At 39.2% G+C, this 22,625-nt stretch overlaps 1 protein-coding gene across 1 annotated transcript in view; it reads left to right on the forward strand.

Annotated features, from left to right (window-relative positions):
* WDR11 (WD repeat domain 11) overlaps positions 1-22,625 on the forward strand; it is a 47,984-nt gene that overhangs the window by 18,249 nt on the left and 7,110 nt on the right. Inside the window, exons 12-23 of the mRNA XM_081005198.1 lie at positions 5,526-5,632; positions 8,695-8,770; positions 9,692-9,800; positions 10,123-10,247; positions 11,014-11,161; positions 14,270-14,376; positions 15,266-15,380; positions 16,332-16,503; positions 18,458-18,566; positions 19,288-19,350; positions 20,653-20,718; positions 22,275-22,452. Of these exons, the coding sequence (XP_080861324.1) occupies positions 5,526-5,632; positions 8,695-8,770; positions 9,692-9,800; positions 10,123-10,247; positions 11,014-11,161; positions 14,270-14,376; positions 15,266-15,380; positions 16,332-16,503; positions 18,458-18,566; positions 19,288-19,350; positions 20,653-20,718; positions 22,275-22,452 (1,375 nt within the window). The remainder of the gene's footprint in view (positions 1-5,525; positions 5,633-8,694; positions 8,771-9,691; positions 9,801-10,122; positions 10,248-11,013; positions 11,162-14,269; positions 14,377-15,265; positions 15,381-16,331; positions 16,504-18,457; positions 18,567-19,287; positions 19,351-20,652; positions 20,719-22,274; positions 22,453-22,625) is intronic.

The following is a 22,625-nucleotide window of genomic DNA, read 5'->3' on the forward strand; positions in this document are numbered from 1 at the left end:
CCTGACTGATATTTGTATTAAACAAAAGCCCTAAATGGCCATGGAAGTCTGAAAAGAGGAATGGAGGACCAGCAGCTATGGGAAGACCATGGACTGCTGAACTCTGAACTCTCATCCCATTGTTTGTCCTGTGTCTTTGTCCCTTGTGGGGGCGGGGAGGTGGACATGACAAGTAGGGAAAGGGTTGCACGGTCCTTTGAACCTGCTGACAGTACTTCACCATTGATCTTAGGCTTACGTGGCTGCTTATTTATTTAAAATTGAAACTTCAGGATATGGAATAATAAAATGGCTGTTACAAGTAACTTGGTTGCTTCGACTCTTGTGACATATTTCAGTGCAGATCAATCTGTCCACGGAGACTTACTTTTGTGCTACAACTGCATTTACAAGGAGATATACAGTTATGAGATGCTGCCCTTAGGTAACAATTCAAGAGGATACAGTCTCATGCTCAGCATGTTTTGTGAGCATCTCAGTGAATTCTGAAACTAGAGTAAACCAGACTTGTTGCAAAGCCTCTGGAAGTTACTAGCCTGGAAACATTTGTACCCTGTTCCTTTTTACTCAAAAGATTCCGCTTCATTTTCCCCCCATGGGTGCTGCTCTCATTATTACCAGGAAGTGGTGCCTTTCTGGTTCTCTTTCTCCTGCCCCCCCCCCCCAATTTTAATAATGGCACACCCACCAAAGGGAAGTGCTGTTGGAGACAGTTCAAGCTGCTTGAGCCAGTCCTTCACCCAGAGTATCTCTGGGCCCACAGCTTGGGCCCAGAAGCTGGTCCACCTGGCAAAGCAATTCAGTTTCCCCCTGCTTTGCCAGCCTATTCAGCTTCTATATACCTACCGCCTGAGGAGGAGGTGAATCCACTTCCTTTGTAGCCAGTATAGTCATTGATCTGGCTGGCAAAGCAGAGCTGTGCTCCTGCTTCACTCACCTGCATGGAACTCCTGGTCAGAGTCAAGACAGAAATAAACAAGCATGCAATTTGAATATACAATTACCCATTTGTACTTGAAGCATCAGGTGTTTGGTCACAGATATGCAGAGCTGATTGAACTACTGGTCTCTTGTACCTACCTGCTGATCTTTTTTTTAAAAAAGGCAAACAAAACTTGCCACAACCTTTCAGGATGTGGTATGCTGGAAAAAAATCTCTCTGACAAACATTATTTTTGTTATCTATGCACAGAGATAGCACAGTTGGTTCCGATAATGCTTTTTCCAGGCTACAAGCAAATCAGAAAGTGGTTTATGCAATACAGTACATGACATTTATGCGTGACCTGTGGCAGACCAAATTGCTTTGGCTTATATCACTGCTAAAGACATCAAAACACAAGAAGCAGTTAACTAGAAGTGGGTGATCATGAAAATCTGCTGTGAGCTTTATTGCCAAGTTCATATAGATGATTTCTATTGCACACAGCAGTGTCTAGGGAAAAGCGTATTTGCTTTTAATCTTTGTCTAATTTCTTTTCTCTTCCATCATGTGCTACTGTAACTTTGATATTCAGTTGCTCAGCTTTTTGAGTCTTTTGAATCCTGCCATGTTTTATATTAATATTGGAACATTTAATGCTTTAAACATTAGTCCTAATATTTCCCCAAAGTTAATTTTAAAACTATTTAAAATGCCTCATCTCATTGCAGTTTGAAAAGTGTCTTACATAATTTTATATACTTCACTTTAAGCATAATTATACTTTCATCTTCTTCTCAGTTTAATAATTGATCATGTTAGTTTGGGTATTGGAAAAGCCCAATCTTAAATGCAATCAAGTATTAAAAAACGTTTTGAACATTTTAGATTTTAAATTAAATTTAACTGAAATTTGCACATAGCTCATAACTATTGGGACTACCTCAGAAGTGCGTGAAATAAAAAATGAAGGTGTCTCACTTGAAGTAAGCAGATGGACAGAAGAGTGACAAAATGCAACTGAATTTTACATTTCCTAGCTACAAAACCATGGAACCTATTCATTATTAATTCTTCTGTTTTATATATGAAACAAAATATATTCTGTTTTGGGAAATAAGTTGTTATTATTCTTGTATATAGGTTCTGAAATTATGGATATTTTGAAAGGTAAAGGGTAAGAGTTTGAAAGCATACCAGTGCAAGTAGATAAATAGGTACCACTGCAGCGGGAAGGTAAATGGCGTTTCTGTACACTCTGGCACTCGTCATGGTGTTCCATTGTGCCAGAAGCAGTTTAGTCATGCTGGCCACATGACCCAGAAAGCTGTCTGTGGACAAACGCCAGCTCCCTCAGATATTTTGAAATATATTTGTCAATAAGCATTGTGGGACTGATTTACAAATGAGTGCCTGCCATATATTTTCTTACCAAGTCCTGCAAAATCAAATAGAGTAAACTCCCAAATGTGAACAGTGTGGGTATGTGGACATAGTCAGCAAACATTTCCTTCCTTTAAAAAAAAAATAAATCTGCCGTATTTCCAAATTGCTCAGGCACTGTTTGTGCTCACACCAGTTTTATCCTAGCAACAATCTTGCAATGTAGGTTAGAGTAGACCAGGCATGGCCAAACTTTGCCCTCCAGATGTTTTGGGACTACAGTCATACCTTGGGTTGAAGTAGCTTCAGGATAAGTATTTTCGGGTTGCGTGCTGCGGTGACCCGGAAGTAACGGAGCACGTTACTTCCGGTTTTCTCCGCTTGCGCATGCGCAGACGGTCAAAATGACGTCATGCGCGGAAGCGGCGAATCGCGGCACACGCAGACGCGGGTTGCGTTCGCTTCTGGATGTGAACGGGGCTCCAGAACGGATCCCGTTTGCATCCAGAGGTACCCCTGTACAACTCCCACCATCCCTAGTTAACAGCACCAGTGGTCGGGGATGATGGGAATTGTAGTCCCAAAACATCTGGAGGGCCAAGTTTGGCCATGCCTGGAGTAGACTAAGAAAAAGTGAATGGCTTAGGGTTACTCAGTGAGCATCTTGCTCTTCCAGAAGGTATTCATCTAAATGGGTACCAGCTTGGTGATATCCAGAAATTGGGGATTACAATTCCCATCAGCCCCAGCCAGCATGATGAGGGATGACTGGAGTTGTTGTGGTTCAAAACATCTGGATGGCAGCACCTCAGCTAGTCCTCCTCTAAAGCTCTGTGGGACTTTAGTGAATGCATTGAGGGATGTGCTTGCATGCAGGTGCTCCTTAGAACAAGCAGGTGTGTATCAGAACTGTTGAACTGATAAGCAACAATTTTAAAATAGCAAGGTGGAGGGGAAGGAGAGCCTAGCAGTTATTTCTCTTCTACAGGCCACATTTCCTCACAGAGGCTGTATGAATTTAATATTAAAGAGTGACTTGAGTAGGTTGTCTTGGGTTAGCCAGAAGTTAAGAAGTTGCAAAATTCAATATCTTTCTATTCCATAGTTAAAGCGGCTGTTACAAATTGCACTGTATATAAAAATACATGAGCCTTGCACTAAAGAAATAGGTGCAGTTCATAAAACCGGTGTTCTGTGACTACTAATTGCATCCAATGAGAGGTAGGTAGTTTTTTATGCCAACTTATCTGAAAAATGGCAATATTCCAGTAATAGATTGCTCTTGCATTAATGCTGGAACATTTGCTCTGATTTAATGCAGTGAACAAATTTCTTGCACCTTTATTCAAAGGACATTAGCGGGGAAAGGCTTTATCAAGCATTTATAAGCAGAAGTACACTTGACTCCCAATGCTTCTAAGTGGCTTTCCCCCCATCAGCATGAAACTATATTGCTCTCTATGTGTGTGTTGTGTTTAGATGTAGCAGAATAGCCCAGAATTCCAGAACAAAAAGATTCTTCTCCCCAGGACTCAGATAATAGGAGAGGACAAAAATGGGTAATGGGTTTTGTGTGTTGGAGACTTTTTTAGTGGATTTTGTCCTCAATTAAGAATATTTGTGCCATAAATCTTAATCCTGTACCTTATATTGCACAATCTGGTACAATAAAGTGTGTACAATAGAGTACATGCATCTTAACACATCAATGCATCTAAATTCTCAGTGGGTTAAGAGTAAATCATTAAGATCACAATCTCAAGTATGTTTACTTAGGACTCAAAACAGTGCCATACACTGATTACTGTGGGGAATGAGTGTGTCAACCTGCATCTGGGAACACCTAAACACTGGATTGTGGAACACTGCATTGTGGGAAACCGAAAGTGACCATGGTGTGTCGTACTGCAATTTGTAAAGGTCTGGTTTCAGCATCATAGGAAGCTGCCTTATCCCGAGATGTGTAGAGCCGTTGACACAATTGCACTTAAGTGGCCTTGTCATCACTGTGGAGTGTGCAGGCTGCCTTGGTTCTCTAGTGAGCTGCATGCCGTGAATCAGGGGGGCTGATGCCTACAGGTCTGGTGGAGTTAACATTTGTCCGAACCTGACTTAATATAGAGGAGAGAACATTATCATGCCTATCATATGGTGATGGTTCTCATCACCCTGGAATCAGAGTCCTCATTTTCAAGGGAACGAGGGCAAGGACTCTGAAGCTGAAAGAGAATGGCATACAGGGCCAGCCTCAAAAGCGTGTCCCCTGGATCACCCATTAGTGCCTGTGCCCTGCTCTGAGAATGTAGTGTTGGCTTCCACAGAACATCTGTTTGAAGCCACTGGGAGCTGTCATTGGATTTGGAGCAAGGTGACATCAATATGCAGGCGATGCCCAGCTCATCTCTCCCTCCCATCGTAATCAGGAGAGGTGGTTTGAGTGCTAGATGGTGCTTGGAAGTGAACCAAAAGGTGAATTCTCCTAAGACAGGTGTTAGTATGTTCAGAGTTCTCAGCTCAAGACGTGGGGAAATGGCCTGTTCTGGGGTTGCACTGTCCTGGAAGGAGCTGGTCCATATCTTGGCTGGGTTTCCATTTAGAACTCCCATCCTCCTGTTTTTTCAAAAGCAGCTGCTCAGATTGCTAGTTTGTTTCTGGGCCTAATTCAAGGTGCTTAAAGCCCCAAAAGACTTTGGCTTGAATTCAACACCTGGTCCCGCTAGTGGAAGTCCACTCAAGTACTTCAGCTAGTACAATGGGGCTTTCTCCCTCTCTCTTTCCCATTGCCTACCCCCCATTTGGCCCCATTTGACATCAGGAGAACCATCAGAAGAGCACATGGGAGGAGGAGTGGGGAGATGGTTCACTTGGGCAAGCAAAAATAATTGGACTTCTAGACCAATTGTAACAGCAAAATGTTGAATTCCTCCCTTGGGCCTCAAATATCTGAAAGACTGCCTCCTTCTCTTCCATTTCAAGGGAAGGGCAAGCAGAATATACTGTAATTATTATTTTTTAAGTAATTAAGTTTGTCTTACATACATTTAATGTTTCCAATTTGAGTGCTATTCAGTCCGCTATAATAATCTGTTGTATCTTCCTCCCTTCCTGCATCCCTGCAGCATGCAATTGGAGCCATATTTTCCCCACTCCATTAATCTGCAGCATTTCCTACAAATTCAGATAGTTTGCATAATGTGTTCTATATTTTCTACTCTGGCAGGGGCATTGAGTGGACAAGCTTGAGCGGCTTCCTTTCCTTTGCCACATCGACTCCTAATAATCTGGGGCAGGTGAGAAACGAGCTGCAGTTGGTTGATCTTCCCACAGGTAAATATATTGTGAAGCATAACTGTTGATGACAAGATAGGTGAGAAGTGATACCTGTGTAATGTAGGTTTTTTTGCAGGCTCTTATCAGTTGGCTTCATCTCCATTATAAAGACAGGAGTGGAATAACTGAGCAAGGTGGCTAACGTAACTATTTTGAACTCTGAATTCAAAACATTTTAGACCATGATAGCTCAGCAAGCCCCACACTCATTTCATGAATCATCTTCAGGGCATAAAGGAGAAGAAGTGTCTATGTCAGCAAAGGGTTGAATACTATTACAACTGCATATATTTTAGCTTCAACACCAATTCATACAGCACTAGGTTATAATTCCAGCTAACTCAGTAGTTTTCATACTTTATGCAGTCTTGTCCTCATTCTAAATTTACTATATTTGCTGTATTTTCAACATCTCCCATTGGAGATAGCCCATTTCTCTGCATAACTTGAAGGCAATGGCCTGTGGCGTAGTGTGACTCTTTCCTTCTACTGGTCTTGAAATTATTTTAGTTCACAGTTTGGACAGGGGTTTCCAATGTCTTCAACTTGGTTTACTATATGCAAGTAGTATATATTAATCGGTACGTGTTTTTAAATTTGAATCAGTTGGTTGAAGGAAATAGGATTTGTTCAGTTTTCATCGCAATAATTAAAATTGATATTTATGGCAATATCTCTTCAGATAAAGGGAAAATGTTCCATGTTTATGCAATTTTAAAAATACTTTGAACTATAGCTGGAAGTATTCAAAAAATAAAATCAGTTATGTACACTCAATATATTCTTAGATATTTAGAAAATGTAGTTTTTGCTGTAAGTTGAGTAATTAGCCCAACCAATGAACATCATGGCTGAGCTAGATTGTATGTTCAAAAAATAATGATTTAGCCACACCACCACACTGGTTTTCATACTGATGATACAAACTTAGCAGCCCTGTGCAAACCCCATTGAAATGAATTGTGATGGCTGGGACAGTGCCTTCCATCTTCTTTGTTTTCTTAGCAACTTAGTAGAATATGCTTGCTAGTAACAAACTTCATACTATATTGTGATTACTGCAGCACATTCAGCATATTTCTCAATTTCAAAAACGTTACCCAGATGGATTATGTTTTTAAAACGTTCATACTGTTTTATAACTATGAGCTATAATGAAAGAATGTTGGTGAGTAAATGTGAAAATACTGGATCAGTTCATTTTCCTCCACAGGCAGTCTGCTATTGCTGCTTCCTGTGATGTTCTCACTAAGTAAAGAAATCTGCCACTGATAGGAAAAACAATTTTAGAAACGGCTAACGAAATGGAAACGTCCTTTCCATTTTCTGAAATAGCTTTCCCACAGTTTTTTAAATATACAATTCTATACTATTTAATATGGGGTTTGTGCAGACGTAAGGGCAGCAAAAATAAGATTGTAATGATTTGGAAAATCTGTTCCTATTCAAGTAAGCATATATTTTGACATTGTGCTGGTATCCTTCTATTAAACATAGGCTGTGAATATATCCAATACTTATTGTCTTGTGTGGGAACCATGTAGTTGGAAATGATCTAACAGATCATGTATCCAGCCTCCAGTAGTACCACAAATTATCTTCACCTTAAATTATCTTCAATAGATGCTCATCTAATCCTTACCATAGGGCTTTAAAAAAAATTTAAGCACAAACAAATAAAACTAAAAATATGCAAAGACTTTAAAGGCACAATTCTAGGATCAGTACAGATAACCACTCCTGCCAACCTAGCAGTTCGAAAGCATGTCAAAGTGCAAGTAGATAAATAGGTACCGCTCCGGCAGGAAGGTAAACGGCATTTCCGTGTGCTGCTCTGGTTCGCCAGAAGCGGCTTAGTCATGCTGGCCGCGATCCGGAAGCTGTACGCCGGCTCCCTCGGCCAGTAAAGCGAGATGAGCGCCACAACCCCAGAGTCGGCCACAACTGGACCTCATGGTCAGGGTTCCCTTTACAGATAACCACAATTGATACAGAGGTCATTAAGATACCCAAATTTCTCTCACTTATGCAAAAAGATGAGTTCTGAATCAGAACCAGAAGGATATGTAACGAAGTCCCACTATATGGCATTATAATATTCCGGGACTTTTGTGGCAGTGGAAATTTTTAAATTATGAGAGGGTTTTCTGAAATAGCTATTGTCTCTCTGTTCTTTTACCAGAGTGTGATGTGCAAGTCATTTAGGTCTTTCCATTTTTGTTAAGTTGAAATATGAGCTGCTGTCAGTAGCCAGGTTGCTAAATCCTTCAGGTATTGAGTACCCACATGCCCATTCCATAAATTCTGCAAAGCAAGTTCAGAAGACATTATAATATTGGTTTTACGGATTTTAGTCCTTTCCTTATAGCCATCAGACCTAAATTTAGAGACCTATGGACATTCCCACGATAAATATTAGAAGATTTAGGTGAGATTGATTGAAAAGCAGCATAGAAATATAATTATCAATTAATCATTCACATGAATCACAAAGCAGCTTACAAGCAATAAGTAACCAGTTATACCTTCAGAAATCCAGTCCTGCCTCCCTGGGGCATTTGAAGTCTTTTGTAGCTTCCTTAGGAAATTGCTGCAACTTGCAGTACCTATTACAATAGTTTGCACAAATAAGGCACATTAGAGACTTCAGGTGTTGTGCTGATTGTTCTGTTTCTGTAACTTGAAACTGATTGAGTTAGCACAACATCAGCGAGAGATCGTTGGAAAGTCTTAAATCAAAAAGACTTGGAGAACGGTGGTAAATTGCAGATTGAAATCAGAGTTTTCATCCTTGTGTAAAGCAGAGGAAAATTGGGTTTGTATAATTGAATGGCTTGGAGCCAGCATTATAGTAATGCTTCATGCTCAATATCCATATTACAAAATGCTAGCATAATGTGTTTGCGTGGGCAGCAGAGACTCTACGTGCAGTTGAGTGCTGAGAAGAAAAAGCAAGATGATCAGTGTGATTAAATAAATAGCATTTGATATGTCAATTACAGTGGCTTTGCTTGTGGTTGCTACTTTACATCTTTTTTCCTGTATCTCTTGCGTCTTAGGTAGAAGCATTGCATTTCGTGGCGAACGAGGCAGTGATGAACCAGCCATTGAAATGATAAAGGTGTCTCACTTGAAGTAAGCAGATTGGCCAGGAAAAGTTTATGTGTTCCCCTGCATTGAATTGTGCTAGAATAATCCAGTACCTACAGTGCATTTCTTTCTGTAGGAGGAAGGCAGTTAAAGAAACATTATTGAAATATTGAGCAAACAAATCCAAATGTACTGATGAAGAACTTGGTTGTGTGCCACTCAAATACATTAGGCTTTTCTTCAGTGCTATGCTTATGAACTAGGACAGGGAGTTATTGCTGTAATATTATACCAATCTTCCCACTTTTCCATTTCTCCCAGAAGCAGTTCAGACATTATTTCGAGTTGCTTCCTGCACTGGTAGCAAGCTAGTATCTCCTTTCAAGGGGGAAGATCTGAAACCAGGAAGATCAAGTATTTTCTAAAGACTGGAGTAAATTTGTAAACAGTTAAAGTCTTTGGCAGGGATGTAATGACACTTGTAATGCGGAATTATTTATGGTAATTATGGTTATATAATAGATGGGTAATGGTAGAAGATGCAGTAAATTTAAATATAAATATTGAACCCATGGAGGGAGGGAAGGAGATCTGAAGGTTCGAAAGAACCTTGTATTTTAATGTTTGAAATGGTTTTGTTTTATGTGTATAAAATTGTCAAAAACTCAATTAAAAAGTTATATAGAGAGAAAAGTATCTCCTTTCAAGGTTGGAATTAAATATTACAGCCTATTCAATCACCCCCTGTCTCTTCCTCCTCTTTCCATTAAACATATGCGATTTTTGGAAACGTTGACATCCTGAAAAATGTTTTGTTTTGTTTTTTAACCAAGGAGGGTGGGATCAACGCTTGTTGCAGCAACCATGCTTTGTGCAGCTCCCATTCAGTTCAATAGTACTTCTAGCTACTGGGAAGTTCTCTTATGTATGTATAATGCTGTAAATAGCTTCTTTTTAAAATTTCAGACAGTATTTGGCAGTAGTATTTAAAGACAAACCTCTGGAATTATGGGATATCAGGACTTGTACTCTTCTCAGAGAAATGTCAAAGAACTTCCCTACAATTACTGCTTTGGTAAGGAATGAATTCAGTCAGCTTCTCATCAGATAACTAATTCTTACATACCTTCTTGCTTTCAGAATGGTGTCTGTCCACTAGTCTTAGAAACCTTTCACCCTAGGTGGTTGGACTAGATGACTCTATAGGTTTCTCCCAACTCTACAATTCTGTGATTCTCCCAATGTAAACAGCCAGTAAGGAAATGGGACTTGACTTGCATATTGTTATCTTTCATAGCATTTTTAAAAATCACTCTCATGCATGTAACACTGAATCTAATTTAGGGTTGGTAAATAATACCTTAAGATGTGAACAGTCATAACTTCTGTTCTTCCAGGAATGGTCGCCTTCTCACAACTTGAAGAGCTTAAGAAAAAAGCAGCTTGCAGCCCGCGAAGCTATGGCCCGGCAAACAGTGGTATCAGATACAGAACAGAGCAGTTTGGAGTCATCGGTGATCAGGTGATCAGTGAAAAATCACACCAGCTTCTCCTTTGAGTATTTGTTTTCCTGCCAAGAATGCATTGCATTAGCACTGAATTTTGGATTTACAGACCTTTATCGATGTTGTAATTTAAATGGGCTGACCTTTAAGAATCTTTGTACAGTGAAAGTAACAGTAGGTGGCAAAGCATGTGTCAGAATCTGATGCCCTGCATTACTGTAGCATGTAAATTGAAGCCCTGTATATGTGAGAGACATTATATGAATAGATCAGCTTCACTTTAATTTGTTGGTTTAATCATGGGCCTCTAGACCATGCCCTGGAACTAGGGACCAGAAACCGAAGGCGGTTGTTTCTTGCCTCCTTTAAGCTAATTGTGTTTGATTCTTTATGTTGCTTTCATTAATAGACTACTTAGGGTGGAATTCAACATTGCCCTAAGTTGATAATTCTGTCTGGCAAACAGAAGTGCGTGCGCTGATTAAACTATTTCCTCTCCCCCACATTCACTGTTTTGGGGGTTCACTTGACCTTCTAGAGCAATATCTGGGGATGGCATGCAAGCAAGGGGAGGAGGGCAAGGTCCTGTTGCACTACTAGGACTTCTTGTGCTGGCTTCTGTTGGTGCTGCTTATAATTGCAATGTTTGAATTAAGATACGGCTTTTTTCTAATTACATAATACATATACGTACAGTATGTGTTCATTTAATAGTGTAAGTGTAATTTGAGTGAATCTGATCGTTTTGAAAATAAAAATCAGCAGTTGGCTTCTCTTTCAAAGCTTATTGCAGGAAGCTGAGAGTAAATCGGAGCTGAGCCAGAACATTTCTGCTCGGGAACACTTCGTGTTTACAGATACTGATGGACAAGTTTATCATTTGACAGTAGAAGGGAATTCTGTCAAAGACAGTGCAAGAATTCCCCCTGATGTAAGTTCAGTGCTATATTTCTAACTTTTTATTCCTTTTATAGATTTTTACAAAACAGCTTCCAACAACATACTTCCAACTATTTTTTTTAAAATAGTAAATTTTATTAGTATTTTCCACACAACAAAAAACGAAAAATGAAAAATAACAATACACAAAAACATACATATGAAAAACAAATCCAAATCTTACAAATCGATAGTATAAACACTAAAAAAGAAAACAAACATTGACTTCCACCAATCCCACAGCACCTCCTTTACCTCTCTCCCTGTTTTCCTTATCATCTCGATCCTAGCATCTAAATATACATCCCTCTTTCTTATCCTTTCACTTCACAAGGCTATTCCAGACTCAGCCAGACTTCTGTCCTCGAACCTTGTCTTTTAAGGTATTCATTTAGGCACTCCCATTCCTTTTTCACAACACTTTTTGGTTTTTGTCTTATTATATCTGTCAGTTTGGCTAACTCGTAAGTATTCTGAAAGCTTACATAACCATGCTCCCCTAGTGGGTAACTGATTCCCTTTCCAATACTTAGCCACCAGAATTCTTGCTGCAGACGTTGCGTATAAGAAAAATTTAGTTTTATCTTTTGGGACATCGTCGTTTAATATTCATAAAAGGAATGCCTCTGGCCTTTTACTGTATGATATTCTTAGTATTTTCTTTATTTCTTCATGGATCATGCTTCAAAATTTCCCAATTTTAGAACTAAGGGTCATGCTTAGTATCACCGGAAAGAACACTGAAGAATATAACAACTATTCTTGAGGCAAACATTGTTAGTTTGACCCAACAACTCCAGTAGCCGTGTAATGACTCTGGTATGCACAAGGAACTCCATGCCAGTAGGATTTGGAATCTATTACCTCTGGCAGCAGAACTAAGAATACAAAATCTTCTGCTATGCTGTCCCAGTGTCTCCAGTAGGATTACTTGTTAAAAACACTTCAGAATCTGCTTTCTTCCTTTGCCTTCAGATTGGTAGCATGCCTAAACACACACTCTTTAAGTCATAGTTATGCATATGAAATGCTGACCTCCTGTGGCCACATAAACAACTTTTCATTGCTGAAATGTTCTAAATTATAGCCCTTGGCTACGTCCCTGAAGCTACTCACATTTGACAAATTCCATCAACCTTTACCATCTCTACATGATTTGCAGCTTCACTGTCAGTTCTTAAATATTTTCAAACAGAATATTTATTTTTCTGGTTCTTTGCTTTCAAATCCAAGTAACAAAAGGAGCTTCTAAATTAACCCCAGAGGCTAGTTTCCTGCCTTACTGCCCATTTATTATTTGACCACTAAACAATTGTAAATCTGACATCAAGAACCCCATTTGTCTTCTAAAGTGCCTGGATTTTTCTAAGCAAGACATGAAGTCATCCTTGCAGTAGCACACCATGTGTAATTTTGCCTACAGGCATTTGTAGGCTAAATGATTGTTTGGCTTCCAAATGCCATCATGTCACAGTAAAACTGATCCCCCTCTTTCAGGGGAGATGAATCGTGCCACAAAAGAGGACATTCTTGGCCCAGCTCAACATTTCACTCTGAAAGTCTTCATTTGTTCTTTTTCATTGCTTTAAAGCTTTACAAATCTTTTAGAGATGCTTTTCTCATGCCTCCTTTATATAGGTCAGCAATCAAGATATTTTAAAAATCCTTCTGTTCAAACTGTCAGGGTGTCTGTTTTCAGATAATGTGACAGCTATCACAAAGAGTGACCTGCTGTTATAAATCCAGCCTCCGATGGCTTTAGAAATATGTCAGATTATGGACTGGGGAGATGAAGAATAATAATGGCAAAACTCCTGTATTTTGTGGGGTCTTTTCTTTGGGGTTTAGTAGAAAATTATCTGTTACAAATATAGATGTAATATATAAATGTCGAAGCTACTTCAACAACCTTTTATGTGAATGTCATTGGTAAAGGGAGGGGGTTATTCAAGTGATAAATAATCTATTTTACATTCTGTATGGATAATGGTTTGTGTCTGTGCAGAGGCATACATATAATTAGAGAGCATACATGTTCTGCTATTTTCAAATCACTTAACATCAGTGGATTCTTAAGTGCATTTACTTGATTGTGTGTAGATACGTCTTCATTTTTGTATTATGTGCAGTATAGTGCTAAACAAATAAATAAATTGTGGTTCACGAGTAGTTTAAGGGTCAGAACCTGGCTCTCTGTTTTTCATCTCCGAGCTACATTATAAAATAGTTCATCTAAGCAAGTAGCTTTGTCAGGGAGGACCTTTTATTCAGTTATAGGATTAAAAGAAAAGGTAACTGAGGTTGACTGCATATTCGACCTTGGCTTCTCTCTTCCCTAAAGCAAACATACAGTTGCTACCCATTGATCCTTTTATTGACATTTGTGCTTTAGCATTTGAAAGCTTTCATTTTCAAACCAAGGAGGAAAAGAACCACAACTCTACAGTGTAGCACACATATTCCCGAGCTTTCAAAATACAATATTAAAAAAATAAGATTCTGGCCTCAAAACTATATTAATGTTGTTTTTAGTGGCCTCTCTTGTATCAACAATGGAAGAATTTGACTTACTCTTTTTTGGTATGAGGTCAAAATACTCTGCATGAGTTGGCACAACATCACAAAGTCTAGAAATTAACCACATAGTTGATAATAAAAAGCAAGTACAAGTTTGCATATTATTGCTTAGATCCTAAAGCAAATTTGTTTAAGAAAGTTCACAGAAGAAAAGTTTTCCATCCCTTGCAGCCACCTGCATGCTACTCCCACAAGCCTCTTCAGACAGTTGTGCAACCCTTACGATCAATGTGAGTGGAGTTCGGGGCAGTTTGGAATGATTCCCACATCTCCCAGCATCCATGCTGGATTTCACAATGATCAGAAGAGCCTTCTCACCCTCCAAAGAGGCTTTGCAACAGGGAGCAGGAAGAGCCTGCAGAAGAGACTTTCCTTCAATGAACTTTCTTAAGCTCACTTAATTTGGAATGCAAGCCCGGTTTAACTGTTTTACAAATGATTGATTGGTTTATACTGCCACTTATGCCTATTTTGTGTAGTTTCTGTTTCACAGCTTTAATCTCTGCTTTTTAAAACTTTGCAGGGAAGCATGGGCAGCATAACATGCATCGTGTGGAAAGGAGATATCTTGGTCCTGGGAGATGTTGATGGAAATTTGAACTTTTGGGACTTAAAAGCCAGAGTATCCAGGTAGTGATCTGTTAAACAACAACTACAAAACAAACCCCTCCAATGAAGCCTAATTCGCACATGACTCATGTGATTGCCCCCCAAAAAGTCAGAGATTGAGGTGTGGAAAGTCATTTTCTGTGAATCAATAATCCCGTCGTGAGAAGCTGCCCAGGAAAGCTCCTCTACACATACACCTCCAGAATCTTCCTGACATTTCTAGAAAATGCCCAAACCACGTGGGTTATGTTTCACAAAAATGGCTAACCATGCACACACGTAGGAGTTCAGTGCTGTATTTACTTTTGCTGGCAACTACTCTACCAAGTAATAGAGAAAGTGGATCTAATTCATAGCATGTGTTTGAAATAAGTCTAAATTTTGCCACAAAACCATGTCAGACCCAAGTTGTCTATGAGCACACTAGCTGTACACCTTTCTTTTTACAAAATACGGGTCCAGAAGGATTGCCACACAAATACTGGGACTGTGTACGTAATAAGCTGACATGATGCTGTTGCTATAGTGATGCTTCCTGAGGCGGTTTTGGGGTGGCACAACCAGTGTGGCAGCACAGGGTGCTGGGCTGCAGGGACCCCCGCAACAATACTGCAGAACGGAACGAGAGAGGTTGTGGGGGGGATGCGCCAAATTTTAGCATCACGGTGCTGCTGAAATTTAAGAGCCCAAAGCCCACCACTGATGCTTCACTCGTTTGCTATGTATTTAATCAAAATAAGAGTAACTGTAGAGGGGCGAAGTGGTGGTTTAGATGACAAGTTCTCCTTATGATTCCATTTAGAAGGAATACTTCCATTTAGATGGTCTCTGAAGTTTAGTTCTTCAGTCTGTCCTTAAGGTAAACTCAAGGGGGAAATGTACTATTTGTGTCCTACCCTTTCCTTTCCAGAGGCATCCCCACACACCGCGGCTGGGTGAGGAAGATACGCTTCGCCCCTGGAAAAGGAAACCAAAAGCTAATAGCAATGTACAATGATGGAGCTGAAGTTTGGGACACAAAGGAGGTCAGTACCAATTTTGCTTTACTTGTCTGAATTGGTTCTAAACTGCAAGCTTAAAATGATGCTTACTGGTGTCACAAAGGAGATTTAATTTTTCTTGGCTCTTTCAAACTGCTACCAGCTGCTTAGTTGGTTTTGCCTAGATTTTTCAGCCATTAAAGTGTTGCTAAACTAATTGGGTGAAATCCAACATCAGTCATACTCTAAGCAGAGCCACTGAAATCAATGGACTTGGGTAATTGTTTTATTGTGTTTATTATTTATCACAGATGCATTTGCTGCCCTGGGCTCCTTTGTGAAAAAGTGTGGGATATATATTTACTTGAATAAATCAGTCCATCAATTTCAGTGTATTTAATTTGTCTGATTTTCAGACCAAAGGTTCTTGGAAGTTAAATACATTCCACGTAGAAATACAACCAAGCATGACAACAACCGTTATTGAATGATGGCTTGTCCTTGTTTTTTCAATACTAGAGTTTTGCTTAACAGGCATTGTGCCCTGATCAGACACAGCACTACCATCTTGACTAGATTTAATTGAATAGAGAAGCTTCAAATTCAACCACAAGGGTGGAAGGGAGAACCAAGTATTACTAATTACAGTTGAATGTATGTGTAGTGTTAAATTTAATTTTTTTAGATGTTTATAAAACAAAAGGAACCCAGAAATATTTGCAATAAGGACTGACAGTAGTAAAGTGGAAAATATTTAAAGCATTTATGAAATATTCACATTTTGTAGACTGTCACAGTAATGCTGCCACATATTAGCTGGTAGGCTTTTACATTTTAATTTTTGTTTTATATAATTGACTCTAAAGGACAGCCTTTCTCCCTTGCCTGATTATATTACTGAGAATCATGGAAACAAAACATAATTTCACTGTGTCTGTACATGGAAAGGGAGACCACTTCGTCTTCTAAAGCTAAAATATGTTGCATTTTTTTCAGGTACAGATGGTGAACAGCTTAAGAACTGGAAGAAATGTCAATTTTAGAGTACTTGATGTTGACTGGTGTACCTCTGACAAAGTGATCTTGGCATCAGATGATGGCTGCATCAGAGTGCTAGAGATGACAATGAAATCAGCATGTTTTAGAATGGATGAGCAAGAATTAACAGGTATGGACAAAGGCCAAGCAAATGCAGCCCAATGCTTTATTAGATTGCATTCATTTGGCACATGAAGTGATCGACAGAGGAGTGTTCCCTGTTCAAATAGCCAGAGGATAAGATAGATGCATATATTTTTTTACCAGGATTATGGAGTCAGAAGAACTGAAATGTTCTTGATTTCAGGCAGGAAGCTACCACTAGCAGTTTTCCTGCCAGTGGTAGCGGCAAAGGCTCCAAAACTGAGTGTTCACAATAATATTAATGTTACAATATATCTGCCTTAAATGATTACTGTACTTCATAACAGCACTTCAGAATGAAATGAAGAATGTTTCTTTGTTGACTATGTATTCTACCTTTTAAAATTATTATTAAAAAATAATTGGCCCATTCTGAGGTCCTTTCTCTGGTTTACTATCGAAAAGGCCAGAATCCCGCCAGCATGTGCTTTGAAATCTATCTGATTTACTTGTTTAGACATTGCACTGTACAAGAGTTTAATCATTGTACTTTGGCAATTACCGTATTTTTTGTCCTATAGGGCGCACCGGCCCATAGGACGCACCTCTGTTTTTTTTGGGGGGGGGGGAATGAATAAAAAAAAATTATTTCCCCCCCCCCAGCCGCGGCTGCCGCCCCAAGCCTTGTGGACACCCGCCCAAAGCACGGGGAGCCCTCCGGAGGGCTCTCCGTTCTTCGGGCTGCAGGCTGCCGCCCCAAGCCTCGCGCGCCCGGCGGGACCTCCCGCCGGGCGCGCAAGGCTTGCGGATAGCTTCCTGAAGCCTGGAGAGCGAGAGGGGTCGGTGCGCACCGATGCCTCTCGCTCTCCAGGCTTCAGCGAAAGCCTGCATTCGCACCATAGGATGCACACACATTTCCCCTTCATTTTTGGAGGGGAAAAAGTGCGTCCTATGGGGCAAAAAGTACGGTACTCAATATTTTTGTTTTTAGTATCGTGACAGGGCAATTTCCTAAAGATACTTATACACAAATGTGTATGCAAGTTCCATGTTTAAAATAAATTGCCATCTTCTATTCAGCAGATTCAAGAGGTATTTCAGTCCATATTTTTTGAAAAATTATACTTCTTGAGTATGTGTTGGAGTACATCATTAATTCTCTTTGCAGTGTAAAATAATGATGCTCCCTGCTATTTTATTAGACTGCCAGTGTGATTTTTAATAATAATAATATCTATTACTATTCACGGTCTTGCATTTTGAGTCAGATTCAGATTTCCTGTTGTATATTTACTATCAGATATCCCCTGGAAACACAGACAATTCTGTGACATAGCTTGTGCTGTTTTTCCCCTCTGTGCTCCTGCCTTTTCATGAGCCACTTTATAATTCCTCTAGTGCTATCTAACTATAAGTATCCACTTGGTTTTTTTTTTATCATCACTGCTCAGATCTTTATTTAAATTGTGGTTAATGCCCTAGAACCAGAGCAGCAGAACTATATGATTCCAAGGCAAAATTACACTTTGGAGCTCTTATGTACTACTGAGAAATAATCGGCCTAAAATCTGTGCTGGACTTTCTTAAGCCATGCCCCTAAACTATGCATTTACTTCTTTAACAAAAATTTGATGGAGGAGATCCAAACCAGTTACCTTTTCAGATCAGTTTTTCAAACCCAGACTGCAGTATGCCTGCAAGCCAAATATTTCCAGTGAAGCTAAGCACTGACAACCGCGAACAAAAGAGAAAACCAGTCTCCTAACCCTTGGTCATGATTCCCAGGGTATGCACTCAAAATCACACCCGTCCATATTACGGTCTGTGCAACGGCAACAATTCTGGGGACTGCAGTTCTTTCTGGAACACTGTAATGAAAACAAGCCTTCTCATACCCCATTGCAGATGCACTGTAAGCAAACACAGATCCCAAGTTCTTTAATATCAGATTGACTAACAACAGATTTTCTTTCTTTTTTCTCCCTTTTTTTTGGTTCTAGAACCTGTGTGGTGCCCATATCTACTTGTTCCAAGAGCTTCCTTAGCATTGAAAGCATTTTTGCTACACCAACCGTGGAACAATAAATACTCTCTTGATATTTCACATATGTAAGTCTAATATATATTATTATATTGCAACGCCTGCTTTTTATAAATTGGCAACGTGCCCACTAACTGTTTAGGGGTATGTGGGTGGGTAATAAAACCCAACTATTTTCCATTTAAATACTTGAATTTTACCCATCTAGAAGTGATAGTTAATCATCATTTTAGTGTATCCATCCATGGGCAAAGTATATTCTCTCCTGTTCATGCAGTCCTGACTTGAAATGTAGAAAAGTGCCCAGAGTGACTCTGGGACATCTTGTCAGCATCCAAACACTGATCCAGACCTGAGAGAAACCCACTTATTTCAACTTCGATTGCTCTTGATTATTTTTGATTTGATTATTTAATTTGATTATACAAAACACTGAAGAAACAACAGACAACTTAAACAAAATATTACAAAAATCCATGGTTCCATATAAACATGTTACATTAATACAAAGTAGTATATATAAATCAATATCAATTCATTTTCCTTCTGACACACCCTCCCTCTGCGTTCTCACCCAGCATCCAAACAAACTTGGCGCATACAGAAAAGTTTCACAACGAGAGGAGTTCCTAGAAACAGCAGACAGCACTCTAGTTTCTCACTCTAGACTTGCTTTTTCCCCCCTTTGGCTCTTCTGAACTCTGAGCACAGCCATGCTCTTCATCAGATTGGGATGTTTCATCTGAGACTCTAGATATTTGTCTATTAAATCAAATGTTTCCTTTGCAGAAATTATCCAGAGAATGAAAACATTAAAAATCTGCTACAGGAACAGTTGCACTCACTGTCAAAGTAAGCATATTTCAGTTTGTGTTATGCTACTAAAATGCATTAACATTGTTTTCTTTTGAGTTCTCCTCTGTTTATCCCCAATATGCATCTTGAGAGATATTAATGTGGCAGTAATCTTTAAGTTCATATTTCTTATCAGATCTAGTCACACTGTTAACTTCAAACCTATATAGACTGAAATCCTATACATGCTAGCCTCAGAATAACTACCATTCAATTTAATGGAGTTTCTTCTGAGTAGTGTATAAGACTGCATGGCAGACAAGGAAGCTTTTAGAACAGTTTTATATTTTTACTTTTATGTTAGTACCGCTACTGGCAGTCATATTGATCTGGAAGCCAAATTAATGTTACGGATTAACAAAATAGTTTAGTGTGATGCAGAATCCGTGCTGGCACATACTACATGTACTTAAATACAGTTTTAATCCATGACTCAGCTTTATCACGTCCAAAATTTGCCATACGTTTCAAGCTTACTTTTCCTTTAAAAATCCACAGCATCCCCTTAATAATAAATGTTTCCACAAAATACTGGAGGGGCTATGGGAACATATTTTCATATATGCCAAGAATATAGTACCATTAATGGGTTCTGGAGGCAAACCATTGATGAAATTATGCCCTAGAATTTTGTACTTGTAGCTAAATCAGCAATGTAATGTCTTTTTAGACAGCCATCTTTTTGTCTTGCTAGCAGCAATACTAGAAATCGCATACCAGCAGGAGAATCTCATTGGGATTCTAGTGCAGTAAAACACTGATATTGACAAGCATACAAAACAGCTCCATGCTTCTAATTGAATGGCTATGAATCACCAATTAAAGAGTACAAATTATCTGATTTGTAAATGAGTTATTGGTTGAATGGTTTTGTAAAAGATGGATGTCATTTTGTATAAATAACTTAAATCCTGTAATAGTGATATACTGACTCTATATGAACACAGGAAGCTGCCTTATACAGAGTCAGACTATACAGAGTCAGACTATCTGTCCCCCTAGTTCCATATTGTCTACACTGACTGGCAGTAGCTCTCCAGGATTTCAAACAGGAGTTTTTTCCAATCCTACCTAGAGATGCCAGGGATTGAACCTGGGACTTTTTGCATACAAAGCTCCCTGTCAAGTTTCAGTGGTTATAATTTGTATGTTAACCTTTTTATAAAAATGTGTGGGAAATGGTTTCCTTTTAAGTAAAAACAACAACCACCTGCAGTATCTAGGTTGATGCACATAATGTGTCTGAATGTGTTTCATAGCAAGATACAAAACTATAAACTATAAATTATCTTTTCTTAGTGACATCAGGAAACTTTTGCTTGATCCAGAGTTCACCCTCTTGCAGCGATGTCTATTGGTTTCAAGGTAACAGAGAACTTAAGTCAAACGCATAATCCCTGTTTTGCAGTAATTTGTCTGTAGTCCTTAGCCTGGTGATCGGTATTTTTGTTTAAAACCAATAGGGCTATTAGAGCATGCTTTCTGTAACAGAATCAGCATCCCTGTATAAATGATAGGTGCAAAGGGGTATGTTACTAATAAAAAAAATCATTTGAAGTTCTGTATTTGATGGTGTTATCTATAAAGTTGTGTACAGTAAAAGCCTTTCAGTCTTTAACTACCTGTCAAATCACATTTAATCCTTTTTGTGCGACTGCATATATTTACTTGTGCAAGATACATCGTCTGGAAAGCATACATCAATGTTTGGGACTTGCCATGTCAGAATGCTGGTATGAGATTGTGTGGCTGAATGTTCTTGCCTGTAGAAAACCAGCATGTTAATTTAATTTTCTGTACATGTGGGGAAATAGTAGAAAGGACCATCTGCAGTAGCCAAAGGAGGCTTGCCCATTCAAGCTAATAGGGCACTGCTCCACCTGCCCACCTTCCTATATACAACCAGTCCAGGGAGAATCACTGCATGGTGTTGTCCTTCTGGAACTCAGCAGGGAGGAAGTTGGAGGCAAGTAGAATTAGTTGGCTCCACCTGTCATTGGTTCTGGCTCTACTTACTGATGGACTCACTGTCTTCTGCCCTACTAGCTCCAGTGGTCACCAGCCACCAGTGGTAGCATCATAATCCCAAGTGGGCTATATTGCTGCTCTTTGTCATTACATAGCAATAAGCATAAGAAGAGCACTGCTAGATCAGACCAAAGTTATATCCAGTCCATCATCCTGTTCTCACAGTGGCCAATTAGATGCCTATGGGAAGTCCACAAGCAGGACATGAGTGCAAAAGTACCCTCCCCACTTCAGATCCCTAGCAGTTGGTATTTAGAGGCATAATCCCTTCGATACTGGCTACAGCTATCCTGATTAGAAGACACTGATAGTCATATTTTCCCTGAATTTGCCTAATCTCTTTTTAAAGCTGTCCAAGTTAGTGGTCATTGCTTCTATGATATGCAGTAAATTTTACAGCTTGGATATGCACTGTGTGATGAAGTGCAACCTTTTGTTTGTCCTGAATCTTCCAACATTCAGTTTCATTGTATGAGCCTTGGATAGGAAGGAAAACCTCTGTCTGCTTCTCTATACCATGATTTATTTTGTACATCCTTTACATGTTATTTATCATTCTCAACTAAAAATTGCCACCGTTGTAACCTTTCCTCATGGGGAAGATTGTACAGTGCAGAACCATGTGGTGTAGCGGTTAAAGTATTGGACTAGTATCTGGGAGACCAGGTTTCAAATCCCCATTCAAGCCATGAAGCTCACCTTGGAGCAGTCATCACTCTCAGCCTAACCTACCTCCCAAGGCTGTGAGGATAAAATGGGGAGAAGTATGTACTCCGCCTTGAGTTACTTGGAGGAAAATGGGTTATATAGGTGATAAATAAATTGCCTATTTTCTGCATTACTTCTTTGTGTTGCTGATGGTGAATTTAATGGCAGCTGTTTTATTTTGCCAGGCTGTATGGAGATGAATCTGAACTGCATTTCTGGACTGCTGCTGCCCATTATTTGCATACTTTTTCCCGAGGGAAACCATTAACTGTAAAAGCTGAAGACACACTGATTCCTCAAGGAAAATGGATCAGTCCACTAGATATATGTTATGATATACTGTGTGAAAATTCCTATTTCCAGGTATTGCAAGATTTTAAAACTAAGTCAGATCTTTTTGACACAAAGGCTTTTCTCCTTTTCAGAGCTTTTATATTTAAGAGCATGTCTAATTGTTTTTGTTATTCGTGCACTAAAATATTTAATTATGTGTTTTTTTAAAAGCAATTATACTGCTTGGTTATAATAAAATCTCT

Source organism: Podarcis pityusensis, assembly GCF_964106645.2.
Source record: "Podarcis pityusensis genome assembly, chromosome: 5".
NCBI classification, from domain to species: Eukaryota; Metazoa; Chordata; class Lepidosauria; order Squamata; family Lacertidae; genus Podarcis; species Podarcis pityusensis.